Source organism: Ursus americanus, chromosome 19 (genome assembly GCF_024610735.1).
Source record: "Ursus americanus isolate L20-20 chromosome 19, mUrsAme1.1.p, whole genome shotgun sequence".
NCBI classification, from domain to species: domain Eukaryota; kingdom Metazoa; phylum Chordata; class Mammalia; order Carnivora; family Ursidae; genus Ursus; species Ursus americanus.
The window spans coordinates 16,175,887-16,203,432 of NC_142145.1; the positions used below are offsets into that span (position 1 = coordinate 16,175,887).

At 43.7% G+C, this 27,546-nt stretch overlaps 1 protein-coding gene across 10 annotated transcripts in view; it reads right to left on the bottom strand.

Moving 5' to 3' along the window:
• The window catches only part of ZNF532 (zinc finger protein 532), a 104,392-nt gene that overhangs the window by 27,566 nt on the left and 49,280 nt on the right, over positions 1-27,546 (bottom strand). For 8 of the 10 annotated variants that reach the window (XM_045790194.2, XM_045790193.2, XM_087869771.1 and 5 more), the window contains 4 exons: positions 16,380-16,561; positions 11,805-11,981; positions 5,248-5,410; positions 1,252-1,533 (listed from right to left, as the gene is read on the bottom strand). The exons of 1 other annotated variant lie outside the window; for it this stretch is intronic. In XM_045790194.2, the coding sequence (XP_045646150.2) occupies positions 1,252-1,533; positions 5,248-5,410; positions 11,805-11,981; positions 16,380-16,561 (804 nt within the window). The remainder of the gene's footprint in view (positions 1-1,251; positions 1,534-5,247; positions 5,411-11,804; positions 11,982-16,379; positions 16,562-27,546) is intronic. One more of the 10 variants, XM_087869772.1, reaches the window with a different exon arrangement.

A 27,546-nucleotide genomic window follows, 5' to 3' on the forward strand; every position in this document is an offset into this window, starting at 1 on the left:
AATTAACCATAGTCAGACCAAATAAAAACATGTCAGCCACGTGCGCCGCTCAAATAAAACAGTACCAATAAGATTACGAAGTAATGCTTAAAACACTTAAGAAACTTTTTTAAAAAAAGATTTTATTTATTCATCTAAGAGAGAGAGCGCACGCGAGCATGAGTGGGGTGAGCGGGGGTGGGGAGCAGCAGACACAGAGGGAGAAGCAGACTCCCTGCTGAGCAGGGAGCCTGACGCAGGACTCGATTCCAGGACCCTGAGATCACGACCTGAGCCGAAGGCAGATGCTTAACTGACTGAGCCACCCAGGCGCCCCCTAACTTAACAAACTTTTCAAGGATCTAGTATATACTAATTATAAGCCCATTTCTAGGTACTTTTTACACAGGTTCCCCAAGGAAAATGATTTGGTTTTACTGCCTTAAGCAGTTAGGATGGTTTCTTTAAAAGTACAATGCATCTGACCCCAGTGACGGATCATAGTATCGCGAACGGAAGCAAGCTGGTATTAGGTGCCTCAGGATTCGATACGAAAAGAATACACCACCTATTCCTCTCTAAAAATTCAACCTGGATCTAATCAAATTTCTAGGAATTATGGAATAAAGAGAAGCAAAGTAAACAACGAGAAGCAAATTAAACAATGTCAAAAGGAAACAACTACCCACATCCAGAAATGTGCGTGACACTCCACAGGACGGGAGGCCCGATTTTTCCAACAAATCAATAGCAAGTTAAAAAATAAAATAAAATGGAGAGAGGGCTACTACAGAATAAGAGATTTAGATTATACAAAAACCAAATGCAACGCAGACTCTTTCTGGATCCTAACTGAAACAAACCAATTTTAAGACTACCGGAACAATATCACAAAATCGTCTTGCTAGTTTCATGAGGTCTAATAATGGGCATTAAGAAAAAATCGCTATTAGTTGGAGATGTGTACTTATTATTTAAAAAAGAGAAAGAGTATATATAAATATTGCGACTCAGCTTTTTCGGTGGCTTCAGTTACAGAGCTCCTGGGCAGCTTAAGGAAGGATGAGGTACCATCCTACTACCAAACTCAGGAAAGAATCACATTAAGTCCTATACGTACTCCTAACAGTTTTCCAGGCGTCACTTTCTTTTTCTCCTCCCTTCTTCCTTATTTGTTAATTACTGGCAGAGCCGAGCCAAGCACCTGAGTGTTGGAGGTCTGCCAGTCCTGTGCTCTTCCTCGCACCTCGCAAGGTGGCCTCTTGCTCTTACCTTCCCGTGCTCCTTCCTCACGTGGGAAATGTAAACATCTCTCTGTGTGAACAGGCGGTCACACTCCCAACAAGTCCAGCCGGGACTGGCCACTTTCTTGGGTTCCATGGATTTTTTCACAGGTGATGGAGATTTCTTTTCCAATTTCTCTTTCCCGTTCATGGATCTGGTATCCTCTTTGTTCTGATTTGCTGAATTTTGAGTTGCAGGCTTAATGCTCAAAGGCAAGTTTATACCCAAGTTTGGAGGCCCTTCAATACTTTTCAGTGTTCCATGCATAGACTATGTTACAAAAACAAAAGAAAGATCTATCACAAATGGTTACCATGGAGAGAAGCACATGTCGACTATTCTTAACGCATGACAGATATTCCAAAAAGATTTTATATTCATTCAGAAACATTTCTTAATAGAGCAAGAAGAAAACCTAAGCAAAATATACACTTAAAAAGAGACAGAGGGGAATGAACTTTTATGGTTGCTCTAAATTATGCATTTCTGGTTCCAAATAACTTCTGAAAGCTTATTTGCTTGTGCCATTTTTAAATTCTTTAAAAAAAAAAAAAAAAAAGCCTTCTGCGCTGAGTCCAAATTATTCCTGGCTGTCTGTCCTCCCCCAGTGAACCAGTGAGTCCTCTCTGCAACAGACTCTTTCTGGGGAAGAAGACGCTTACTTTCACACCTACCCAGAAACATGGGACTAGGCTGACGCACAGGTAGGTGCTCAAGACCCCCAGGTGACCACCTTTCACAAACACCTGAGACCAGAGCGATGCCTTCTCCCTCCCTTTCATACCTTCCACATTCTTGGGATACTTGTAAGAGTCTGGGTTTTCACTGGAGTGTTTTGGGGTAACGTCAATATCCCTACATCCTATCCCGACCTATCCCTTCTTACGGATACCTCCCAGCCTTATACAGGAGATACTCGAAAAGCCTCTTACAGTTGCTTCAGCTGTTTATTATCATTAACATAACAGCCACAGCAGCTATCCCACTTAAACTTGCAGGATTCCAAATTCTACGGAGGTAAAACTGGTGCCATTTGAGTCTAAAGATCAGGGTGGTTTTGGTTTTTGTCTTGTGTTCTAGAAGCAGAGACCAAAAAAAAAAAAAAAAAAAAAAAAAGGAAGCAAGTAAGTCTGTGCCTCAGTGTAGAATTTATCTTTGAACAAGGTCTTGAGTCATCAGCCTTCAGGCGTGAGTCCTGAACCTACAGAACGTACAGAGAGGCACAAAGTGACATGCGTCTCCTCGGGTCCCCTAGGCCTCCTGCGTCCTGTAGATCCACACCGAGTAGATCTCGGCTCCATATTCTTTCCTCAGTGTTTGAGTCAGAAGCAGCCCCTGCAGGGGACTCTCCGTCATACCTTCCCAGGCAAGGTCACCTCAAACAGTGCCAAGAATTCACCAACCCTTCTCCCTGTCTCACCCCAGAAGGAAAAAGGGGCTTCTGTAATTTTCTCATTAGCAGGGGTAACAAGTCTATCCAGAGGATCCTTAACCTGGTCTCTAAAAGGAGCCCAGGAGGAAGACATCTAATGCTCTTTGGCACAAGAAAATCTTCGGGAAGTGAGATGTGCTCTCGCGACGGCCAAAAAGCCGTGTACTGGCTTTTCTGCCACCTCACAGGGCAGAGGCTTTGGGGTTTCCAATAGCCTTTTTCAAAACAGAAGCCAAGCTTTTACCCTTTTAACCATTTAAAACCCAAACAAAACAAAACCCAAAATCTTCTAGCAAACTTTTCCTAAGTTTCCAGGCAAATACGTTTTTATGAACTAAAAAGCTGAGGAGGGGGTCATGTATTCAAGTATTCTACTGTGAGACGACCTTACGGTGCTATGGGAATTACAGAAAAGCAGCAAAAAGTTCTGCCTTGACAGGAGGGCAAGGCCACGTGTGCTAAAATGGGAATTTCTTATTTACTCCATTTTCACATCGTGATGTAAAAAAAATCGTTTATTAAAAGCAAAGGTCTTTTTAAAATAAAACAAATACCATTTAATTCTTTTAGAATTGATTTTTCCTTAGGTCCTGTAACAACAAATAACTTGAACAATTGTAACTTGAAAGTTTGCTTTAAATGTAAATGCCAACATGTATACAGGGATCCTACACAGTGAATAAATCTATACTCTGGAAGAAGAAATGCTACGAATTGGATTAAATTAGGCAAATAAAGATCTACCTTTAAATGAATATGTATGGGGGGAACACTATTCCTGTCCTGCTTTCTCTGAATTTCCTCCTCACGAAAAACTGAATAGCACAGGTATTAGGTGATGTAAATACACTCAGAGGAACTAGCACAGATCTTAAAAATAAAAACAAAAATAGGGTGCCCCTAAAACCTTATCTTTATTCTTACCCATCCCCAAACACATAAAGGCAGAATATTTCAAGTGTATTGGACATACTTGAAATGAGAACATAAGTGAGTATTTCCACTCTTTTTCGTATCATGGAGTCTCGTAAAGGTTCAGATGAATAAAAACAATTCTTTCGTCCTTGTGGCCACAGGACTTTGCCCTCCTCTTCAGTCTCTATTCTTGGAACCTTGTATTCCTCCAGATTCACTATTAACACAAGAAGACCCTAACCACAAGGTCGATGACCCCACTTCCAGATGTAAACATGAGCTCCAGAGAGCAAATACCTTAAAAGCCTCTTAAGAAGTAACTTTTCTTTCTTTTTTCTTTCTTCCCCCCTGTAAAAAGTATGTTAAAATATTTGGGTCTAATTCCAACGTCACTATGTTCTTATGAGCAGTTTTTAGGGTTTTTCCCCCCCCGATCATTCATTAAATAAGTATCTGTTGTCAAGAGAGTTTTGTAATTTTAGTGAAAACCTTTAAAATATCTTAAGAGGATTTTACTGTACTTTTAAGTGATAATGATGAAATGTAGCTCCCATGCATTGATTCACCGTAGTAATGACACAGAGCCACTAGCTTAGCCCGGCCACCAACGAGCAGACCCTCCAATGAGCAGATGTTAAGTTCTTGGCAATAGGCAGTTATGCTACGTGAGCTCAAACATGCTCAACACAGGAAATTTCAAAGATTAACAGTCCATTCATTTAACTGAGATGAGACTAGACTAATTCAGAGACCTGATTTGCTCACCTTTCTTGTACCCCATATTAAAAAAAGAGAAGAACTAAGAGGAAGAGAGATGGAGTTCATGATATCAGGCCACTGTTGCTGTTTCTTTTTAAAAAGTCAAGTCACTTTAAGCTCTGAGAGCTGATGGATATTATCTCCTAATCACACAGGAATAAAATCGCTTTAACCTTTCACAGTGGGCAGCTAAGAGGCTAGGACTAAGCACTGTCCTTCATGAGCTTAAAAGGCTGTAAAGAGATTTAGGCGCCCCTTTTGGGGTTTGGAGGGTGGGGGTTATCCAAACTGGACATTTATTCATTTCATTAACTGAACACCTGCCAGGGATCAGACACTGTGCTGGCCCACCCTACACATTTTACTGTCAATTTACATGCAACCTTGACAGGAAAAAAAAAAAAAAAAAAGACCCCCCCCCCGAAAAAAAAGATCCAGGAACATCAATTATAATGTAAATTTAACCGCTTATATAATTTCAAGGGAAAACCTTCATTTTTCTAAATACACACTGATATTTACAACGAATTAACACAATTCGTCAGAGTCCCTGTCTATTTCTAAAGTAAACTTCACAGTCACATTTTTAGGTGAAGGAAAAAAAAAAGAGCCCTAATACTTATTTTTCTTTTATACTCAGGCCTACGTTTGTTACTCTGCATTGGTCTTTCACTGTATGCAGATTGGGACTCGGGAATAAAAAGCATCAGTCAAGTGTACGATGGCAGCATTCCGTACATTGCTCTGTACCAACAACGAGCACCCATCCCTTCCCTCGACAGCATGCATGCTTTCTCTGTATCTGCAGCTCAGCCTTGACTTATGATCAATGAATGGGTCTACAATTTACTTAAAGGACACGAGAGATGCGCACACACCTTGATATGGTCCATCATGAGTTGCTTCTGTGCATATAAAAGAGAACAGTCGGGACACTTGAAAACAGACACCTTCTGGTTTTCGATGTGTTGGTCAAAGTGGCGATACAGCAGGGTTTGCAGGGTAAAAACAGTGTCGCACATGGAACACTTATATATTACTCTACAACAGAAGAAGTGCGTGGAAATGTCAGTGAGCCCTCGTCTCTGAAGTCAAAGGAACTGCTACTTTACATCTCAAGAATTCAGGTGGCAGGGGCAGTGAGAACACATAAACACGGTAAAAAGAACAAAACAGTTTAGCTTTGAAACAATCTTTTGGAGGCAACTGGCATCACTCAAGTGCAGATCTGTCTTGACATTTTGAGTAAAGACGCATTCCATCACATTTGCATAGAAGTCTAAAACAGAAGTCTAAATTAATGACCATTGCACTACTTACAGATCTACAGAGGACACTGGTTTGTACAAGATATTCACTTGTTAGTTACTTTAACACAGAGCAAAAGCACTCTTTATTTTTTTTTTTTTTTTAAGTATTCTTTAAGAGAAGACAAGGAACGCAGCTGGGTGGTGGTCCCCTACCTTGAAACAGCGCTTGTTAATGAACTAAGGAGGCCTGTTCAGCTCTGATGTCTGCATAAGCTCTTACTTGTCCCATGTTTTCTTTTCGAGTTAGGGGCAATTTTACACTTGAATTGCATTTCTCTACATGTTCTCAACACAGAAAGCCCTATACCAATAAACAATTATACACTCCCCCCCAAAAAAAAGAGAGAGAGAGAGAAAGAAAATCCATACCACTGTTGTTTCAATTTGTGTTATCTACTGTGCTTAAGATGGTTTAAAATACTGTCTACTACAGACCATTTCCATACCTGATGTTACCGTCAAGCAGCCTCCCTGAGCTAATTCAGGAGACCTGAGCCTTCTACACAGAATGCCTTCCATCCATCAACACCTTCCACTGAAGCTCAGGCAGGAGGGAAAGCACTAGACTCCCCAGCCACCAACCTCGTTCAACGTGCCCACAGTTAGGTCCCCTTTCTCCCGTAACTGCCCCAGGTCTTCCTGGTCCTCAGGGGAGACCCTAGGGACACCTGTGTCTCCTTTGAAGAACTTCGAGAACAAGCACAAAGAATCCCAGTGAGCAGCTTAGAAAAATGGCAGAGAAACACTGACTGAAGGTACAAGTCAGAGAGGAGAAAAGCAGAGTTGAGATTCCATTTGTTATCTCCACACGAGAGCCAAAGAAAGGAACGCCTCTAGAAACCACAGGTCTTTCCTCTCAGGGTCTTTGTGAGAAAGCACGTCTCGCTTCGTAGCTCTGTCAGTAAATGACAGATTTAATTTTTTTTTCCTTTTCCTACATAAAATTTATAAATTAAATTGGATTGAGCGGCACACGTTTTTATAAGGTCTTGACATATCAGTAACTTAGCGCCGAGGGGCTTTTCGAGGACTTCAGGACGTCCCCACACAGCTCAGAGGAGGCACCCTGATGCTGTGCCAGCATTACCTGTACCATGTGTGACGAGGACATTCATTTCTTCACTATTTAAAACAGCTTAGAATTGAAAATAGCCCAAACACCCAGTAACGTAAGTAGTGAAGTAAGAGCAACGATGTCATTTTTCACAAACTGTGCTACAGACATATACCCATGAATGCAAAGATTTTTGTCACAATCCAAACAACCGGGAACAAGACAGTAAGTACGATATGGCTGCATTTTAAGGGAGCAGAAAAGACATGGAAGGTTACACAACTGTCATCATCTCTGCTGGATGATACTATAGGTATTCTTACTCTCTTTGCTTGTCTGTACTTCTCGATTTTTCTGTAATGACCATAGAGCAGTAAGAAAAAAAGAACAGTCTCGGGAAAAGAATGAAGATTTACTAGCTAGGCTAAGAACTTTCCCCAAGATTCTATTCTTACATTTTCAGAAAGAACTATTTCATGAAAAATAGCATGGCCCATTTTATTCATGCTACATTCCTTTGGGAGGGGGGGTTGTTTGCTTTGACTTTTTTTCTTTTTTTTTCTTTCCACTGAATAGCAAAGAAAGTATTAAAGAGGAGATAAATGATTTACTTGAGCATTTTTCTGAGGAACGGTTTGCTGGTACAATATTGGAATACCGCCCCATGAGCTGCTAGTGCTTACGAGGGAGGAGGTGGTGACTACATGGCGGAGAGGTCTGGCGGACACCAGCCTGACTAGATGGGGGAGGTCGGCAGCGCCGCCAGAAGCACACACAGGCACTGCCTGGCTCTGATGGGACACAACAAGGAGCCTCCTGCCAAGAGTACGTGTCCTGCGTCCAGCTACAAGAAAGCAGCGACGGACGGGGGTCATCCGGAGCATGAGGGGCCGGAAGCCTCTTTCGGACGGCCAAAGACAGGAGGGGGGGGGACTGAGCCACTGTTGCAGACGGAAGAACCCTGAGGAGACAGGACGATTAAATGCAACACATGTTCCTGGATAGGATTTTGAACCCAAAATTTTAAAAAAGACACTTTCTCATCTATTAGAGAAATTTTAATGGGATCCTCGCACTGAGCAGTAATGTAATCAGCACCCATCTCTGGCTGGGAGGGCTCAACAGGGGTGACATACATGGGTGACCTTTTTGGGAGGAGAGGCAGAACACACTCCAATAGTTATGTCATGCTGTCCTATTATTCCTCACCGAGAGAGAGAGAGAGAGAGAGAGAGAGAGAGAGAGAGAGAGAGACGCAGAAAGAAATGGTGGGAGTAAATGCCAGGAATGTGGGCAACTGGGGAATCTAGATGAAGGGATGTTCATCTGTAGAGTTTTACAACTTTTCCGTAGGACAGAACTACTGAGAAATGTTAAAAAATGGTGCTCATGCTAAAAAACGAAGCCCAAACAAACGAACCTCACAGAAGAGTTAGGACACGAAGATGGAGCAAACTCTCCGACTACAACGGAAGGAAACCACAGGAGGCAGCCCGGTGGGGGAGGGAAGCCAGGCAGGACGGTGAAGCGGTGAAGCCGACGCTTGGGCGCAGCGTGGAGGGGGAACAGACAGAACACACCGTGGCCAGATCCCCAGGCTGTGGGAATGGTGGGCGAGGCCCTGGAGGGTGGCAAAAGGCTCTGAAAGCCAATCCTGTATGTCTGACTGAATCCTACCCTAGTTGCAAGACTGAGGGAATGGTGGAATAATCAGCCTAAGGGGACCGGGGGGGGGGGGGGAGGAAGAAGGAGAAAAAAAAGAAATAGAAAGCTAAAACCAGGGCATCTGGGTGGCTCAGTTGGTTGAGCATCTGGCTCTTGATCTCAGCTCAGGTCTTGATCTCAGGATCACGAGTTCAAGCCCCGTGTTGGGCTCCACGCTGGCCCTAACTTAATAAAAGTCTTCGTTAAAAAGCCTATGAAAGAAAGAAAGGAAGGAAGGGAAGGAAGAAAGAAAGAAGAAAGCTAAAACCAAATAACCACACTCAGGTCCAACTTACAGCAAACCAAACTCTCCAGAACAGGGTGCAACCCTTGATACAAATGTAAAAACAAATGGAACAAACGATCCTAAGCTCTGAAATCACCGCCACAAACCTCCTCCCTCATTACCACTGACTGAATCGAACTAAGTGCAAAGCACTGTCCTCAGCCAACAACCTGCACGCTTCCAGCAGGTGAGCCGTTTCCCGGACGGGCTCAGAGAGGACAGAATTTGCTGGATGTTGCACAAATCCCAGGGCCATGGTTCAAATTCAGCCTCATCTGACTCCAAAGTCTTCCGCCATGCCACTGTTATAATTTAGTACGTGCTTGACTTCTCAGGGACTGGCTCAGAAACTCTCTCTTACGTAATTCTGGACTTTGGAGGTCTCACTTCTCCACTTACATACATTTAGAGCGGCCAATAAAAGGGAGGCACAAAATAGCAAAAAACCTGCTGTTCATCAGACGTCAAGGAAAAGACGAAAATAGACACAAACCTCTATCACCATGAAATCCAGGAATGGACATTCAAACTGATCTGGAATCACCCAGAAAAGATGCAAGGGTGTCCACAGTTTTCTATTAACACAGCAGGGTAACAAGCCTGATCACACGCTGAAAAGCAAGAAACACAGCACTGGAACAGTGCCTGGCATGTAAGAAACACTACGTACATATTAAATAAAAGTCTTAAAAAAATACAGATGTAAAAACTTGCACTGTGCGCTTTTCAATTTGAGGTGCTAGGACTACAGGACTTTCTGGGGCTGTATTTTTAGACCTCATATAGTCTCTAAAGAAAATGGGGGAGGGTTATTTTTATATTGCTCTTTAAAAAAATGAATGCACACCATTTGCATAATGTTGAGTCATCTGCATAACCACCTGTTAACCAAATCCTGCTAGGAGATTTCAGTGCCTGAGTCTTCAGTGTAGTCGGGGCTACTAACTTTGGGGGGCTAACATATACAGAGCAGAGATGGACTTAATGTCAAAAGGAAGCTTCTGAATCAAGTGTAGGCCAGGCAGCATTCCAGCACAGCACAGGAAGGCTTTACGGGAGCCTGAATGGGGAAACGTGGCAGGGACGAGCGATCTCAAGGCCCGCTGTAACACAGTCGTGACACACGGGTGCTGACGAGCAGCCCCTGGGGTCATAGCAGTTGAGGTAAAGTTCACTGGTTTGGCAGTTTTGTTGTATTTCACCTACAGCTTTTTTTCTTTTACTTTTACAGTTTTTTTGTGTTTTTTTTTAAGATTTTATGTATTAATTTGACAGAGACAGCGAGAGAGGGAACACAACAGGTGGAGTGGGAGAGGGAGAAGCAGGCTTCCCGCCGAGCAGGGAGCCCGATGCGGGGCTCGATCCCAGAACCCTGGGATCATGCCCTGAGCCGAAGGCAGATGCTTAACGACGAGCCACCCAAGCGCCCCTACTTTTACAGTTTATAACACAGTAGTCATGGAGCTCCTGGTGGCTCAGGTCATGATCCCAGGGTCCTGGGATCAAGCCCCGCATCGGGCTCCCTGCTCAGCGGGGAGCCTGCTTCTCCCCTCTCTGCCTTCCACTCCCCCTGCCTGCACTCTGTCTCCCTCTCTGACAAATAAAATATTTAAAAAAAAAAAAATAAAACACAGTAGTCAATGCCTATCTTCAGAGTTGGTACTTATTAAAGAACGACTGTAGTAAAAATAATTTTAGGAAAATACTAGAATAAATTTCTTCCTATGCATCACTCAAACTGGAAAGCTTATCTTACTCATTTGCTGCCCTGTATTCCCAGGTAACAACTACTATTCCAGATTTCAGTAAAGTTTTATTTATTTGAATAAAGAACCATATTGAAAACTGTATTAACTGGGGGCAGGACACTGCCTTAATGCCTAGAAGCTTTACTACCATGAACAGTGAAGACCTTAGAGTTCACTGAAGTGCATCTTCAGGGTCAAGATACCAGGTTATATATGGATCACCTAATCTGCAGATTGTTTCATTTCGAGGCTCCACAAAGATCAGAGTGAAGGTCTTTCTAGAACAGAATTCATTGTATCCTCATTTTTTAGTAAACACCCCTATAGTGTGCAGTCATATCTCCCCAAACTAAATGTTACTGTAAAAGTCAGACACATGTAACATGGCCTATGTGCACATCTTCCCTCCAATACTTCCTTGATTATGGAGTTACGGGCGAAACACACCAATAGCTTTGGGCAGGAAATCTAACCTCACCCAACAATCAAATTCCACGTTGCCATAAATCATACGGGAATGAAATAAGCTTAACCGCACCTAATCCAGGGCTGTGTACACAACAGAGAGGAAATGTGGAAAGCACCAAAGCCACTGAGCCCCTCCGTGCTCCAGACAGAGGGACTGTGTGCCTCACACAAACCCCGTGCTGTAAGCACTACCGTCATTCTATGGGGGAGAAAAACGGATGTTGAAACAGAGCACGTGATAGTCCCAGACCTCCCAGCTGGTGGGTGGGTGGGAGGACTCGGAACCCAAAGCCCACTCGCCCTCCTCTTGGCTAAGCAGACCAGGGCTGCCCAGGACCACTTCGTTATTAAGGACTCCACAAAGCAAAAACGGACAAAATTAAGAGCAAGATTAAGACAAACACGAAATTTGCTTTTGCTCGTCAAGGACTAATACTGGCTATGAAGTTAAATTCAGTAACCAGTGTTTTAAATTGACTTTGTATTACGTTATGACGAAAAGTGCATCCTATAAGAAACCATGTTAACAAAAAATTAAAAAAGGAAAGATGATGGTATTTTATAGTTCTGCTCAAACTTATTTGTTAAAATCACCTTAAGAAAAAGGGCAAAACTGGTAAATATTCACTTGATTCGTAGAAACTGAAGGGCCCAAGTAATAAGTGACATCTGCGGACGGAGGCGTCCCCTAGAAAGAGCTGAAGGGTTTAGGGAGTGAGGAGCTACCAGCTGTGTTTCCTGGAACATCGACATCTGCGCGGTGGCATCATCCTTTGTATCTTAAGTTTCATTCCACAGAACTACTCCCTCCTCTGAATCTCTGTGGCGGCAGGTGGCATAAAAGTCAGAAGGCAGCAGGACTTACTTCGGCTCTCCTATCTTGACGCCGGGATGCTGCGTGTAGGCATGGGAATGTGTGCTTGGGGCAGACTTAAACGCCATGGGACAAATAGGACACTTGTAGAAGACTTCACAGTGAGAGCCCTGGATGTGGGACTTCAGAGCGGCCACGTCAGAGTACACGACATTGCAATGGACACACCTGCCAGGAAAACAAACACGCGGTCGTCAGCACGGGACCATCACACACGGGCACCCTCACTGTCAAAGTCAGGTACAGCGAGCATCTTACAATGGCCTCTTGAGGCTTCTAATGGCTTTTAGGAAGTCAGTCTTGTTTTGTGTTGTTTTCTATTTATAAAAGGTCAAATTATTTTTACATATTTAAGAAGGAAGATCATGAAGAAGAAACACAAAACTAAAAATGGCCTATGTCTTGGGCATCTAGTAACTAATCCAGACTCCAGCGTGGGGGGGACCAGTGGAGGGTTGGGACAGTACCGAGACCGGGGAACACGGCAAGACCGTATGACTTGAGCCTCTGGAGAACACTCCCACACGCTGGATTCTGACCCCAGGCCCTGAGGTTCCTAACCAGCCCCCTATGCACAAATGGCATCTCCAAATGGAAGAAATGTTCACTGCCTCAACCTGCCTGCCATCAATAGAGGACAGAGAGAACAAGTCAGTCCTGGCTCCGAAGCCATGGCCACGGTCTCGTGGGACACACTGATGTGGTCAATGGATCTGGAGTTAAGGGGGCCTGTTGGGTAGAGAAGGTTAACCGCCTAGCTGGTTTGTCTCCTGGAAAATAAGTTCAAGTACACTTACATTTGTTTTAAGAAATAACATGAATTATAAACTCTGAAAAATCAACATCGCTAAATAGTCTTTCCAGTTAACTTCTTTACTTCTTGAACGTGTGCTGATTTGATTAGCTCGTGAACTGATCACATCTAGTCCTCTGGAAACAAGCTCTGACGCTTAGGTATGTTTCTCCCCAAGCTCTTCTTTCTCATGCAGGGACTCTGAGCAACACTGGTAACATATTCACTCGAGGACCTCGTCACCCTGTGTTCACACCTGAGAGCCATCCGAGGGTGGGCTCTGTGAACACTGGAGAGTCTGTGCAGGTAACCTGTAACGCACCTGAGCAGACACGTCCCTGGACGAGAAGGTGGGGGCCGACCTGGGGAAGGGGGACTGCAGACAGGGCCCGCCTTTCAGCAGGCAGAGCTCCATCACTTCTGCATGAATTTAAGGTACTTCCATTCCTAGCACCTTCTTTCCGAATGCATGGAGGTGCTTCCAAAGTCACACAGAGGGGGCGTTCTCTGAAGGGTATGCGTTCTACAAAGCGTGCCGTATTAAGCTTTGCGAGCGTTCCATGAAAATGCCATCATGCGTTACATTTTCAATGACTTCCGGCACAGGGTTCGGCAGCGGTTACATTAAACACCAAATCATGATAGGACAATAATTAAGGAAAGCTCCTCTATCTTGTCTACTTGAACTATTATTTCGGGCAGTAAAGCCACCCAAGCACACGGAAAACTATTTTGGGTTCACCGTCAACAGCTTACTGATCCTCTCTGGGCCTGTTTCTCATGTGTAAAAGGGGAAGAGTCGAACTCAGTCACTTCTTAGTTCTTCCCAGCCCTAGAAGCCTCTGAGTCCTACGAAAGAGGAAGATCCCATCAAACAAAAATGGATCATGAATGAAGCGCAGGGTCCTCCACAGTGGTACCATAAACAGAAAAATTTTCTCATCAAGGGCAGAAAGGTGGTGCTCAAAGGGCAAAAAGAAACAAAGAACTAATTCTCTGACGTCGCCTGGACTGGGAGAAGATTTAATCTTAAGGAAAATAAACTGGAAATTAAAGCATCTAGACAACAGGTGAAGGAGGAGGTAGGTAAGGCCTGGCCCAAAGGGCACCACGGAGGCCAAGGGAAAACCCTCCTTAACGTGAGGAAAGAAAGCAGAGAGTTTGAAACCAGGTAAGAAAAGAGGGAGTTGTAAAACAGCTGCCCACAGGTGGAAGAAAAGATTCCGGGGCAACAGAGGCCCACGGGGAATGGAAAGACGACAAACAGAAGACAGGATGTGAAGGGTTCATCCAGTATCTTCATGCTACCCAAATCCTGTCTATTAATAAGTATTTCATGTACCTGAGGTCCTTCGTGTTCTGGGTACCAATCAAGTTCCTCTTTGTGTAAAAAAAAAAATTTTTTTTAAATGTTTATAGTATACAATCCTATAGACCCCCTTTCGAAATGCAGATCCAATGCATCAGGGAGTAGGAAAATTCATAGAAACCTAGGACTTTCACCAAAACGACCAGGAGTTAGGAGTGACCCCCTCAGTATCTGGGAGATGTGATATGATCACGAAGAGAAAGACTGAGGCACACTGAGTCACAAAGAGACAAGTGAGCCATGGGAGCTTTGTTAGAGAGACTTCTCTGACCAGAGAAAAAACAAAGTGAAAATGATTGAGTATAGAGGCAAAAGTACTGCTTCCCTTATAGAGCGGGGAGAAATAACAAGGCCAAGAGGCTGCTACGTCCCCATCAAATATTAGGCGGAACCATTATTTGAAGCAGCAGGAAAAAAAATTAAGGTCAAATATTTTTTCTCCCACCTAAAGAGGTAAACATGAACTATGCAGAATACACACACAGAAGTATTTACAGCTCTTCTAAGCCTCGAGTCCAAGAAAAAAAAAAACCTATACGAAACACAAAAATTTTAAAAATTCCAAGTGCCAAATTTAAGTAACTCTCTTAGTGGAGGGGGAAAAAAAAGAAAAGCAAGGGATAGGCTTCTCCAACTGAGTTGATTACTTTTAGTCTGAGCACAGAGCATGTTTTAATTTAGGAAAGACTCCAGGAATAGCGAGAATTGCAGAAGTCCTACTTCCTTTATTCATTCCAGCCTAAGTTTACTTTCATTATACTCAAAGAATAAACATTTGAGGAAAGTTTGGCATCTGTTAAAAGAAGAGCACAGAGAAAATGGTGCAGAACTGCTTTCCATTATTAAACAAAGCACCCAGTAATAATAGCTTCAAAACATGGGGTATGGGTTTTGTGGACTCCAGGCCACCTTCAAGGTTTAACTTTCCTCCGCACTCAGAGCATGCATTTCCATTATCCAGTTTTACTCGGTAACATCTCAGTGGCGATGGAGCGGGCACCACACTGGTGTTACAGACAGAGGCGCCGTGGCATAGAAAGGATATGTGAATTACCACAAAGTGGCAAAACTGGCACAAAAAAACTCTAGTTCCTTAATTTCCAAACCAAACGTTCCCTACTAGGGTAGATTCCAATGCACTGAGCAGCTGTGCATCACAGGCTTGGAGGCATGTGATAAAAATGTGAAAGAAGTCTCTTTTAGGGTTAGAAAAATGGACAGAGCCATCGATGATGCTGTAACCTAAATGTAATTGAAATAAAACCATCAAATTATACCAACTAGACTTCATTTTTATAAAATATCGTAACTGGGGGCGCCTGGGTGGCACAGCGGTTAAGCATCTGCCTTCGGCTCAGGGCGTGATCCCAGCGTTATGGGATCGAGCCCCACATCAGGCTCCTCTGCTATGAGCCTGCTTCTTCCTCTCCCACTCCCCCTGCTTGTGTTCCCTCTCTCGCTGGCTGTCTCTATCTCTGTCGAATAAATAAATAAAATCTTAAAAAAAAAAAAAATATCGTAACTGTACAACTAGAAGATAGCACTGTGTATTAAGAGTCTAACATTAAAGTTACAGGCAACCAAACACTTAATTTGAAGATAAACACACAGTACAGTAATACCTCTATTAACAAAGACACTGTGTAGCAACAGCAGGTTTTCTTGGCTGACCCTCGCTGAGTCAAAATATAAATATATAAAAAATATAAAAGGCACAAGAATGCATTTCAGAAGGTCACAAGGGGGAAGGTAAAGTTCAAGTTCATCACTCCATGCTCTCTAAATGAACATTAGATGTGCCAGATGTGGTAAAAGACATTATCTGAGATTCTCGGGGGTCAGGGAAAGGGGCCCTAGCTAAGATGAACAGAGACGAAGGAAACGCCCGGACTTGAATAATGGGGAAGGAGTGATAGAGGAAGGTTACCTGGGGCGGAAGGTTCTTCCACCAAGAGTGACGGTGTTAGGAAAGGGCAAACACGCAATCCTTCGACAGGACGAAATAAAAGGAAGGGGCCATGCACCCTTTCTGTCTTGATCAGGGGAGACGTATTAAGAGGTACAGAAAAACCCGGTGTTCTTACAGGGGTTCAAACGCAGAGAGCATGACAATAGAAGGATGCTGGAAAGGGCGCAGAAGAAACACCTCTAACAGTTTGTCAAAGCTGAATGCTGCCACATGCACGGTTCTGTAGGACGATGGGCTCCATCTACCATCAGCTCTGCAGAGACCAGAGGGCCAATACCACAAGGACTCAGATCAACCCTACCACAAATGAACTAGGTTCCCAGAGGATCTGTTAATTGAGGTATCACTGTAGGACCCCGAGAACGGTGGGCACAGACCGCTCGAAACTCGAAAGCGAACAGGCTTTACTTGCACGTAAGCAAACAGTATACTGACCGAAAACCAACTCTCCGTGTGTAGTGCAGACAGTTCTTGGTGACGTGGCTCTGGAAGTGCACCGACCTGCAGATGGCCCCGCACTCGGGGCAGGTGTAGGGAGATTTGTGCTGATGGATTCTCTGGTGTGATGCGTAACTGCACTGGTTAGGAAGCAGCATCTGGCAGACAGTGCAAGTCTTCTAGATAAACCAAAGGGGGAAACAGGGTTGGTCCTACGAAGTATTTTCTAATATGCAAAGAAGCGTGGTTAAAACCCCCAAATAACTGCACATGCCCATTTCAAATACTGCTATCACGGATTCTAAGCCCAAGGAAAAAAGCAAAACTTGAAAGTTAAACGTTTAATGTAATATCCCTTACCCTGGAAAATACAAATAATAGGTCCTACTACGTAGTCAGGGTCATCCCGAAGCACCAAGTAAAGAGAACGGCAGCTTCAGGCAGACTCCCAATTTTGTTACTTTTGCATTTTGTTCAGTGCGGAGAAGGGATATTAGAGGAGGTAATCTTGCAAATTACATTAGCAAGTCAGTTTTAATGGAGAATTACACGTTTACAGGCATCTATATCTCAACAGGAGCCAGTTCCCACAACTCATAAAAAACTTTCTTTAGAATAATAAAAAAATTAGACACTAATCCAGTTTGTTTCTTTCTCTTTCTTCCTTTTCCCAGTCACTTCAGTTATCTGAAATCTAAAATACAGGAATGCAAAAGAATGACCACAGCAATTAGCTGTTCTTCTCCTACTTGAGGTGGTCTTTCAGTGAATGAGCTGGACATTATAGGATTTATAATAAAACCAATGAACTCAAATTCAGATACATAAATTTCGATATTAAACTGAAACTTTAAAAAGTTTAAAATCTAGGGGCGCCTGGGTGGCTCAGTCGTTAAGCGTCTGCCTTCGGCTCAGGGCGTGATCCCAGAGTCCTGAGATCGAGCCCCACATCGGTCTCCTCCTCTGGGAGCCTGCTTCTTTCTCTCCCACTCCCCCTGCTGTGTTCCCTCTCTCGCCGGCTGTCTCTCTCTCTGTCAAATAAATAAATAAAATCTTTACAAAAAATTTAAAAAAAAATAAAAAGCTTACAATCTAGTCCTATATAAAATAAAGACAGAAATGCTCTTTGGAAAGGGCCCTACACATTTAGCTAATCAGGAAAACCTGAAACACACTAAAACTGAAACACACTATTTTTCATCCCCTTAGATGTAAGCAGTAAACATGGCATATTTTTAAAACACAGAAGCAGAAAACTTAAGGCAAATACAAGTGAGGACTTACTGCATCCACTCCAAAATAAACCTAACATAGCACAAAATAAAATATATTCAAATTCTAGTTAGCCATTAATATAACAAGTATCTACTACCTTCTAAAATGTCTAATTTGTACTAAAGTCAGTTAAAGAAATCCTCAAAATACAAATTCTAGCTAAGATTTAAAAATGACCTTTTACACTGACGACAGAGTTATACAATTTTTAAAAGATTTTTTTTCTTTTAGCCTTTGAATCAAGCTCCCAAAATTAAGACTTGAAACTTCTGAACTTTAAACAACTGAAACCATGGAAAACCAGAAACTTGCTTGAAAAATCTGGTTTTCCTTCTGAAAGGACTAAATACAAATGTTATCCCACAAAATGTTTATTATAATCACAAAATAAGAACATTATAGGCAGCTCTGATGAGGCCAGCGTCATTTTTAAAAAAGCATTCCTTTTCTAACGACACATAGGGCCAAGGTTAAAACAAGCCACAACAAGGAAAAGCCAACCACACCTTCATGCATTAGAAGACCCTGCTGATGTCTACACTATCACAGGTAATCAATGGTTCCTTTGAACTCAGGTCTTCTATTTGCTCTCGCCACATGGTCATTAATGCCAGGCAGTGAATCATAACATCTGCGTTTTCACACACACCTTAGATATGGACCCCATTCCACTATGGGCCGAGTGATGAACCAAGTACTTTAAATACATGTAAATGCAACATCCCGTTCAATTCTCATAATGATCTAGGACATAGGTGAGTGAGATCATTGGGAAGCTGCGTCCATTTTTGGACCTTAGAGCTCACTACTTAATCTATTAGAACTGCCTGACCATTATGTTAGGATCTGAGTGGACACCATCGCTACAACTTCTCTTTATCTAAAGCAACATGGTTATGCTAGTTTATAATAGGGAAAAACGGCAACACAAACAAAAGAAATTCTAAAAAAAAAAAAAAAAAAGCTGAAAATAACTTTCACATTCTCTCTCATCAACATCAACAAATATCCTTCATGATACATATAAAATTCACAATGAATCACTTAACCTTCACTGTTAGACACTGAGTCGTTTACAATACATATATAAACAGTCATGGAAATACTTGTGAAAAGGTTTTGTTGCTAGCAGGTCAACTAAAATAAGGATCGAAATGATTCAAAAAGAGATTTTATGAACTCTGACGTGTTCCTTACAACAGAACTCTCTAACTGCAAAGGCTATGAAAAATATGTTAGAGTAACAGATACCAACAACAAATACCAACCTTGCTCATACCCGTTTCCTGGAGAGGGGAAGTCCCTTCGTGACGCACCGTGTGGTGGGGCGGTCCGGCCCGTGGGGCTCTGGGAGGGCTGCTGGCGGCCATCCCACCCCGGCCACTGACTAGCTCCACGTATTTGCACTCACCCATTTCCACTGGCTGAGGCTTCTCGCCCACTTTAGAGACAGAAGTTCAAGGAGAAAGTGGGAGCCAGTAGGTACTACCGCCCCAAAACAAAATGCGTCCATATTTTGCAATTACTGAAATGGGAGAATTCAGTCACTGGGGAATCACACTGGATAAAGACCTTATCTCTAGTTCACATATATATATATATATACGTGTATATATACACGTATATATATATATATTCATGCACGACACTGTATTTGCTCCCACATTTCTCTCTGGGTACCTGCTTCCACTCCTTGCCTCCATTCCATTTTGAGAAAAAGCATGGTATTTTGGTTGTAGACATTCTCCCCTCCTTGATGCTTGTGTCGTATCAACAGTTTTAAACTCACATGATTAGGACCTAAGAGTACCCCTGGAGTTCTCATTTGTTTCCCTCTACCTGTTTCAGATAACGCTGCGCTTCCCCCGCTTCCCCCGACAGAGGTGCGGCATTTTCACAGCACTACGGAGAATATCCCATTAGCTTCTCTGGGACACTCTGAATTCGTGGCGATGACAGCCGTTCTCTGGATTTGGGGGACACAGCAGCACGGCGGCAGGCCAGGATTTCTTTGTGGTTTACAAGAATCTGACTTTCCTTCCCTTTTCTTAAAATCAAAGGAACTAAAATATATCTTAAAACTCTAATTCTCTACAAGTTGAGGCTATTTACAAGAGGATAAAGCAGTTTAATGTGACAGTACTTAACTGTTCCAATGGAGGAAGTATACAGTTGGCCCTTGAACAACGTGGTTTGAACTGCGAGGGTCCACTTACGTGGGGATATTTTTTACAGTACAGTACTGCAGTGTAATTTCTCTTCCTTGCGATTTCCTTTTCTCTAGTTTACATTATAAGGATACGGTATATAGCGCATGTAACATACAAAATATGTGTTCATCAACTGTTTATGTTCTGTCGGCTTCCAAGTCAGCAGCAGGCTAGTAGTTGAGGAGGTGGCAGGGGCTGGGCTAAATGGGGGATGGGGATTAAGGAGTACCCTTGTGATGAGCACTGGGTGTGACGCGTCAGTGATGAATCCCTACATTCTACTCCTGAAGCCGAGATTTCACTATATGTTCACTAACCAGAACTTAAATAAAAACTTTAGAACAACCCAGTAGACTATTAGTAGTTAAGTTCTGGGGGGGGAGGCAAAAGTTACACATGGATTTTCGACAGCGTGGAGGATCGGTGCCCCTAACCCCCACATTATTCAAGGGTTTACCGTAATAAAATGCACTTAAGGAGTTTCATGTGTCTTCTGACATTTTACTTGTATCATTTGAAAAAGGACAAATATTTTCAGTACTTTGTTAATAAACAGCTAATTTCTACGCTGGGGCAGACTGCTACTTTTTAAAGTAAGATATTACCTTTCCAGAGTCAAGTAACACGAGAAAGCTACAGGACTATGAAGCTGAAAAGAAATCACATTCCGTATGCGACAATTACTCATATTGTGCCTTCCCTGCCCGGTCCTGGCCCCGCCTCCTGCAGCTGGTGGGCGTTCAGACGCAGGCTGGGAGGAAGGGGAACTAAGGGGAACGGTGCGCATCAGGGCCCTATGGAGGACTCAGGGATGCTAGGGCTCCTTGCACGCGAGAGGAATTATCTGTTTAACAAGGAAAATAATTCTGTGTGTTCCAGTTCATGCTTTAAGGAGAAAAACTGCCTGGGAAAGGTGAGAAAAATTGCCTGGGAAAGGTGAGAAAAGCTGGAGAAATAGGAGTAAATACACCATGTATTGTGCTTACATCTCAAACACACCAAAGCAGGCAGCGGCCTGAAACATGGCTCTGAAGATCAAAACACCGGGGGCTTCATAGTCAGCCCCCGTGCTACATAAACTGTTCGTCCCATTGACAGCAGTTTTGTAGTCTTCTAGCTACAGCAAAATGACCCCCAAAATAATACCAGTAATAATAAAGCACACCAGTTTGCTTTCTGGCTCTCACTTTCATCCCATTTCACGATGAGAACACAGGGCATTTCATTTCAGATCTCACTCAGATTGGAAAAAACACAAAGCAAGGTTTATAACAGAAATGCCTCTGTCTCCTTTTGTTTCCAAACTGGTGGGTTGTGGTGGTTTTGTCCGCAAATCATTCTGCTACACTAAAAATTTCGAATAAGAGTTGACAGAAGAGCATATTGGCAGAACGGGGTATCGTCAGCACATATAATCTACTCAGACGATAATCTCGGGAGAAAAGGGTGATAAGCTAAAGCCAAACTGGGACAGGACTAGTCCGACCAGAATTTAGATTACGCACTTACAAAAGCAGGACCAAGCAAGAGTTGTGGGTCTATGGCTAGTAAGATTTGGGGTGGGCGAGGGCATGGTGGTGGGCTCCATGGCTTCCAGAAGCAGCTCCCGCTGCTCAAGACAATTTAACACACGTGGTGTGCTGTGTTAATGATGCTCAGAAACTAAGCCGCACCAGCAGTCCCTGAAAATGAGGCCCGCTGCAGCAAAGTCCCCTCTCGCCGCACTCCTGCAGCTGACCTGGCTAGAACCCAAGATTCCATTCTTATGGTGGCGGTCCCTGCCACCGTCAAATGCTTCTACATCCCTGGTTATCAGCATGACAAAGCGGAAAGAATGATGAACCAGCTACAAAGAAATCTTGCCTTGAGTCCCCATTCTGCCACTCTTTGGGCATTTGTTTCTCCCACTGTAGAACAAAGGGTTGACCGAAGGACCTGTGACATTCTCTGCTTCTATGGCTGATGTCCATTCTACAGGAAGAAAACATTCTACCAATTAAGGGGTTACAGCGTGCACTTCTGGTCTGTACTTGGCTAAATTTAGTCATGGTTTTACTGAGAGGTGAAGCAATGACATTCCAATACATTTTAATATCAATTATTAACAGTACAGTTGTCAGCTCTTAAATACTTCATGGAGAACACGGAAGCTTCTCCATCCTGCCACGCACTCCTTTTCTCAGTGTGCCCCAAAGCAGGGATTATTGTAAGCAGACAGGTCGGACTAAAAACCTCCAGGCAGGGCAGATTTACTGGTGTTAAAAAGTCAAGTGCCCAGCCCCATTTTCACTGCACTGCTTGGTTCTGCGCGGTTGGGTGGGGAAATGATCCACTCAAGATTCTTTGCCGTCCCAGCCTCCCCTTCAGGGGCATGCTCCTCTAGGGGATCAGCAGACATGGGCAGGGCAGTCCAACCTCGGGCTAAGCAGCCTGGGGTCCTGCCCCATCACGTGTCAGAGTGTGATGGAATTCCAGGACTTGGACTCTGGCTTGGCCTTGGGCTAAACCATACATTCCCACCCAGCTCTTAGCAGAGGCCTGCACCAGCAGGTGTCCTCAGCCAGGGGCCAGTTGTTAATAAACGGCACTCCGATTCCCTGTGGCGATCATTACTTTTATACAGATGGTCCACAGAACCTTTCGATGAGGAGGCGTAACTGGCAAATGCCACCAAAACCTTCCTTCATCCCATTACGTTCTTGGAAGTTCTGGAAAGGCTAAACGTGCACCTGTGGGGAGACGGTGGGAGGAGGGAGGAGATCCAGCACATGCGGCCACAGTTGGTGTTAACAGAAAAAGAGACCCCTTGCTGGGTTTCAACAAGCACTCTCGGGGAAACTCCCGGAAAGACCCATCCCCACAGCAATGGGAGTCAACATCTAAACGGGGAGGAAATGAGAGGTGAAAGGGTAACGGTGATTGTGCTCAACCAAGAAAAGGTGGTTCCCAAGAGAAAGGCTGGGCGGGGTCTTTGGAGGCTGGGCTCCACCGACGACAAAGGGAAAAGAAGAGCTTCGCCACCTCATCCCTAATTGCTTTCACAGGTGGGCTAAGAGCAAGGGTACGTGGAAATGTCTGAGCGGGAGAGAACAGAGGAATTCCGAACCGCCAAGCAGAATGCTATGCTCCCAGGACACCTAGTCCCAAAAAACAACCGGAATCACGGGCTGGAAGGCTCAGGCTGAGCCCAGCGATGTAATTATGGCATCTCTCCCTGAAGACACAGCAGCTCCACAGAAGGTTTACACAGAGGGAAACTGCTACTTCCAGGAAAAGGGAACGGAGGTACCTTTCCCTATTCCTTGCATTAAATACAACTGAAACTCCTGGGCATTATATATAAAACAGACATTAAAAAGACTCTGAGAAACAGAGAGAAGGCAGGCTGGCATGGGACCTCAGGACCCTAGAGTGACACACTGATGCGTTCTCTCGGTGTCTTTTTGCTTCATATATCCCCACGTTTGGAGCTGAAGAAACTGGCAACCCGAAAACACCAATAGGTAGAGACCCCCCAAAAAAAAGACCGGAAGAAAAGCCCGCTATCACTAGCCAAAGAAGCAGAAAAGGGCCAGGCTAACAAAAGAGAAAACTTTTTAAACAATGACCTCTACTCCACCCAACCACCACAGGGAACGCTGCGGCCCCACACCCACCTTGCCAAGTTCCAGTGTGGCACAGACTCCCACCCTCTTGCAACTGTAGTAAGTTGTCCCAACACCCCTGCCCAGATGGTGTCAAAGCCAGCAGGGAAGAGGGCCTTTCATCCCTCCACCAAGTGATAGAGTCCTTCTACCATTACAGAAAAGAAAAATCCCCAAAGAAATCTCCAGGCCCAGATGGTTTCACTGAGGAATTCTACCAAATATTGAAAGGAAGATGAACACTAATTGTACGGGCTCTTCTGGAAAATAGAAGAGAATACCTCTCAGTGCATTATATAAAGCTAACATTAACCTGTCCAAAACCAACCAAAGACAGTACCAAAAAAAATATGAATATACATGTAAAACTCTAACGTAAAATATTAGCACGTAAACTTCACAATATATAAAAAGAATCATATAGCCTGATCAAGTGGGATTCATTCCAGGGATTGCAAGGCTGGTTCAATACCTGAAAACTCAATGTAATTTATTCCCCCAAAACACTGAATCCAATAAGTGAGTTCAACAAAGTCAGGGGGTACATGATAAATATAGAAAAATCAACGTATTTCAATATATCATAATCAACATGTGAACACTGAAAAATATAATACCATTTGCAACTGTTAGGAAGGAAAAAAGAGCAAAACAAGGCATTTAGAGGACCTGTATGATGAAAACCACAAAACGATCTAAATAAATGGAGAGGGGAGCCTGGGTGGCTCGGTCAGTTGAGCATCTTGACTTTGGCTTAGGTCATGGGATCAAGCCCCATGTTGGGTTCCACATTCAGCACAGAGTCTACTTGTCCCCCTCTCTCTGCTCCTCCCTCCCCACTCATGTACATGTTTTCTCTCTCTCTCAAATAAATATTAGAAATCTTTAAAATAAATAAATGCATAAATAAATAAATGTTCATGAACTGGAAGACTCAACATAGTAAAGATATCAATTCTCCCTAAGTCGATATATACAGATTTAATGTAATTCCTATCAAAATCCCAGAATATTCTGAAGATATAGACAAGACTGTTCTAAAATTTATAAGGTAAAGCAAAAGAACTTTTTGCCTAGAATTGTTAAAAACGAGCTTAAAGTGTCAACTATACTTCAATTAAAGAAAAATAATTATTTCGAGAAAAAAGAATAAAGTTGGGCACGTCAGTGTACTGGATTTTAAGACACTTTATGGTCACTATCATCAAGGCTGTGTTGTACTGGTGGAGGAACAGACATGTAAATCAACAGAACAGAATCCAGAACCCAGAAATAGCCACACACAAATACGCCCAATTGAGGGGCACCTGGCTGGCTTAGTAGATAGAGCATGCAACTCTTGACCTTGGGTTTGTGAGTTTGAGCCCCACACTGGGCACAGAGTTTACTTTAAATAATATATATATATGCCCAACTGATACTCAATGAAGGTGCTAAGGCAATTCAGTAAAGATAAGACAGCCGCCTTCTGGACAAATGGTATTAGAGGAAGAAGGCGTGCATGGGGAAAACAAACAAACAACAACAACAACAAAACACAGCCTAAGTTTCATACCTTATATAAAAACTAACCCAAATGGATCACAGGCTTCAATACAAAAACTAAAACTCTAAAACTTTTACGAAAAAAACACAGGAAAAAATTCTCAGGATCTAGAGCGAAAAATAGGCTCGACACCAAAAACATGAGCTGTAAAAAGGAAAACGGTACACTGGACTTCATTTGCTCTGCCAAAGACCGGTTTAAAAGATGCAAAGGCTCAAAAGTACTTCAAAAAAACTTTCAAAAAAATGGAAAGACAAGCCACAACTGGGAGAAAAGACTTGCAACCACGTGCCCAACAAAGGACTAGTATCTGAATATAACAAGAACTTCGAAAACTCAACAGCTAAAAAAACACAAACATGATCTAAATAGAAAATGGGCAAAAGACTTGAAGAGACATTTCACCAGAAAGGACAGACAGAGGGCAAATAAACACATGAAGAAAGACGTTCTACATCATCAGCTACTGGAAAACTGCAAGTTAAAACCCCAGCAGCTATCACACACCTACCAAAATGGCTAAAATGGAAAATACCACCACCAAAAGCTGGCGAAGAGGCTGATCACCCATTCGCTGCCCATGGACTATAAAATGGTTCAGCCACTCTGGCAAAGAATTTCTTAAAAATACCCATATGCAACTACCATACGACCCGGCAACTGTCCTTGTGGGCACTTACCCCAGCAAACTCGAACTCATGTTCACACAAAAACCTGTACACAAATATTTACAGCAGCTTTATTCGTAATGACCCCAAACTGCAAACAGTGCAGACCGTCCTTCAAAGACCAAAAGGTGAACACCCTGTGGGACAACCTCACCAGGGATACTACGCAGTGATTTAAAAGAACAGACTCCGGGTACATGCCACAACCTGGATGAATCTCCAGGCAATGACGCTGAGTACAAAAAGCCAATCCCCAAACGTTACAGACGGTATGGCTCCATTTACAAAGCACTCCTGAAATACCAACGGAATAAAAATGGAGAATGCTTGGGGTTAAGTAGTGGATGGGAGTGGCTCTAAAAGGGCAGTATGAGAGACCCTTTTGGTTATGGAAACATTCTGTAGACTCATGGCACCGATGTCAATATCCCGGTTATGATACCGTTCTACAGTTTTGCAAAGTGTACTACTGGGGGAAACTAAATAAAGAGTACATAGCATCTCTGTATTATTTCTTACATGAATCTAAAATTATCTCAAAATAAAAAGTTTAATTTTAAAAATTCAGTGATTCGAGAAGAAAGACCCAGAACATCAGCACAGAAACACTGCAGCATTATTAGGCAAAATTTTTAAATGATTATGGTAATTGTAAGTAGAGTCGGGCAGCAGGAAGGAAGGGAGGAAAGGCGGGAGGGAGGAAAGGCGGGAGGGAGCGAAGGAAGAAGAGCCCCGTTGCCTGTGAAGGCGTACACCTCTCTCCAAGCCTGGTGGAGTCAAAAGTTGGCAGGCAAGGAATGAGGGGCAGTGGGCCCATTAGTCCTGCTAGGGCCCTGCGGTCACACCCTTGACCTTCAGAACCAACAGGCAGCAGGGTCAGTGAGGCATGCGCTAGGGACGGTTCCCTAACTAGGACTACTCTGCAGACCTAGGGAACCCTGCCCGGGGAAGAGCTCAGTTAAGCCAGAAGACAACATGGGCAGCTTGTGGGCACAGGGCTCACCTGCACTGGATTCCCGCTCCAGAAGGAAAAGTCAGAGGGGGAGGCTACAGGGGCTTGTTTCAAAGGTGAGGCCATCCACTCTCTCAGTTCACTGAAGACTTACCAAGAATGGGGAGGTCCACAGAGAAATGGAAAGTAAATGTTTTAATTGCCTGACTGTGGTAGACAAGAAAGGAAAGACGCGGTTGGGGAAAGACTGCTACTTGAGGAGCCTTAACTCAACTTCTACGTTTTACTAGAAGACGTGTTTTAAGTGCCATTCTCAGGGAGGTAACAGTTCATGCAGGTAGATTCTTCTCCCAACTGCATTTAAGCTCACAAACTCTATATTGTCTGAGAGTCACGTGAATGGCAAACTGGAGAAGATGAAATGAAGAATTTTCCCTCTTCTCTCTTCTGTTCTTCCTGGCTTCAGCCCCACCTCTGCTACCACTGTTACCTGATGCCGGACCAGGTGACTGTCATGGGTGAGGACCCCCCTAGCTTCCCCTACATCCGAAGCTGGTACAGCAACGGCCATATGGATCCGACCAACGTCCTGGACTGGGGAAGGGACTCGGGGTTGGCTTAACTAAACTGGGCACTGAAAGAGTGGCAGCCCTCCCACTGACTGCCACACCGGCTGGGCTGCCGAGCGAGAGACCAGGCTGCCTGCCTGGGTCTGCGGTAGAACCCTCCTCTGGCCTAGTCTGGGAAGAATGGGAAATTACGGGAGTTGGGGGGGGTGGGGAGGCAGTCGTTCGGGTCAAGGCTTCCAATAAGACAAGGGGAAGTGGGGAACAGGCAGAGTATACCATGGGGCGTGTTTATGTCGCCAG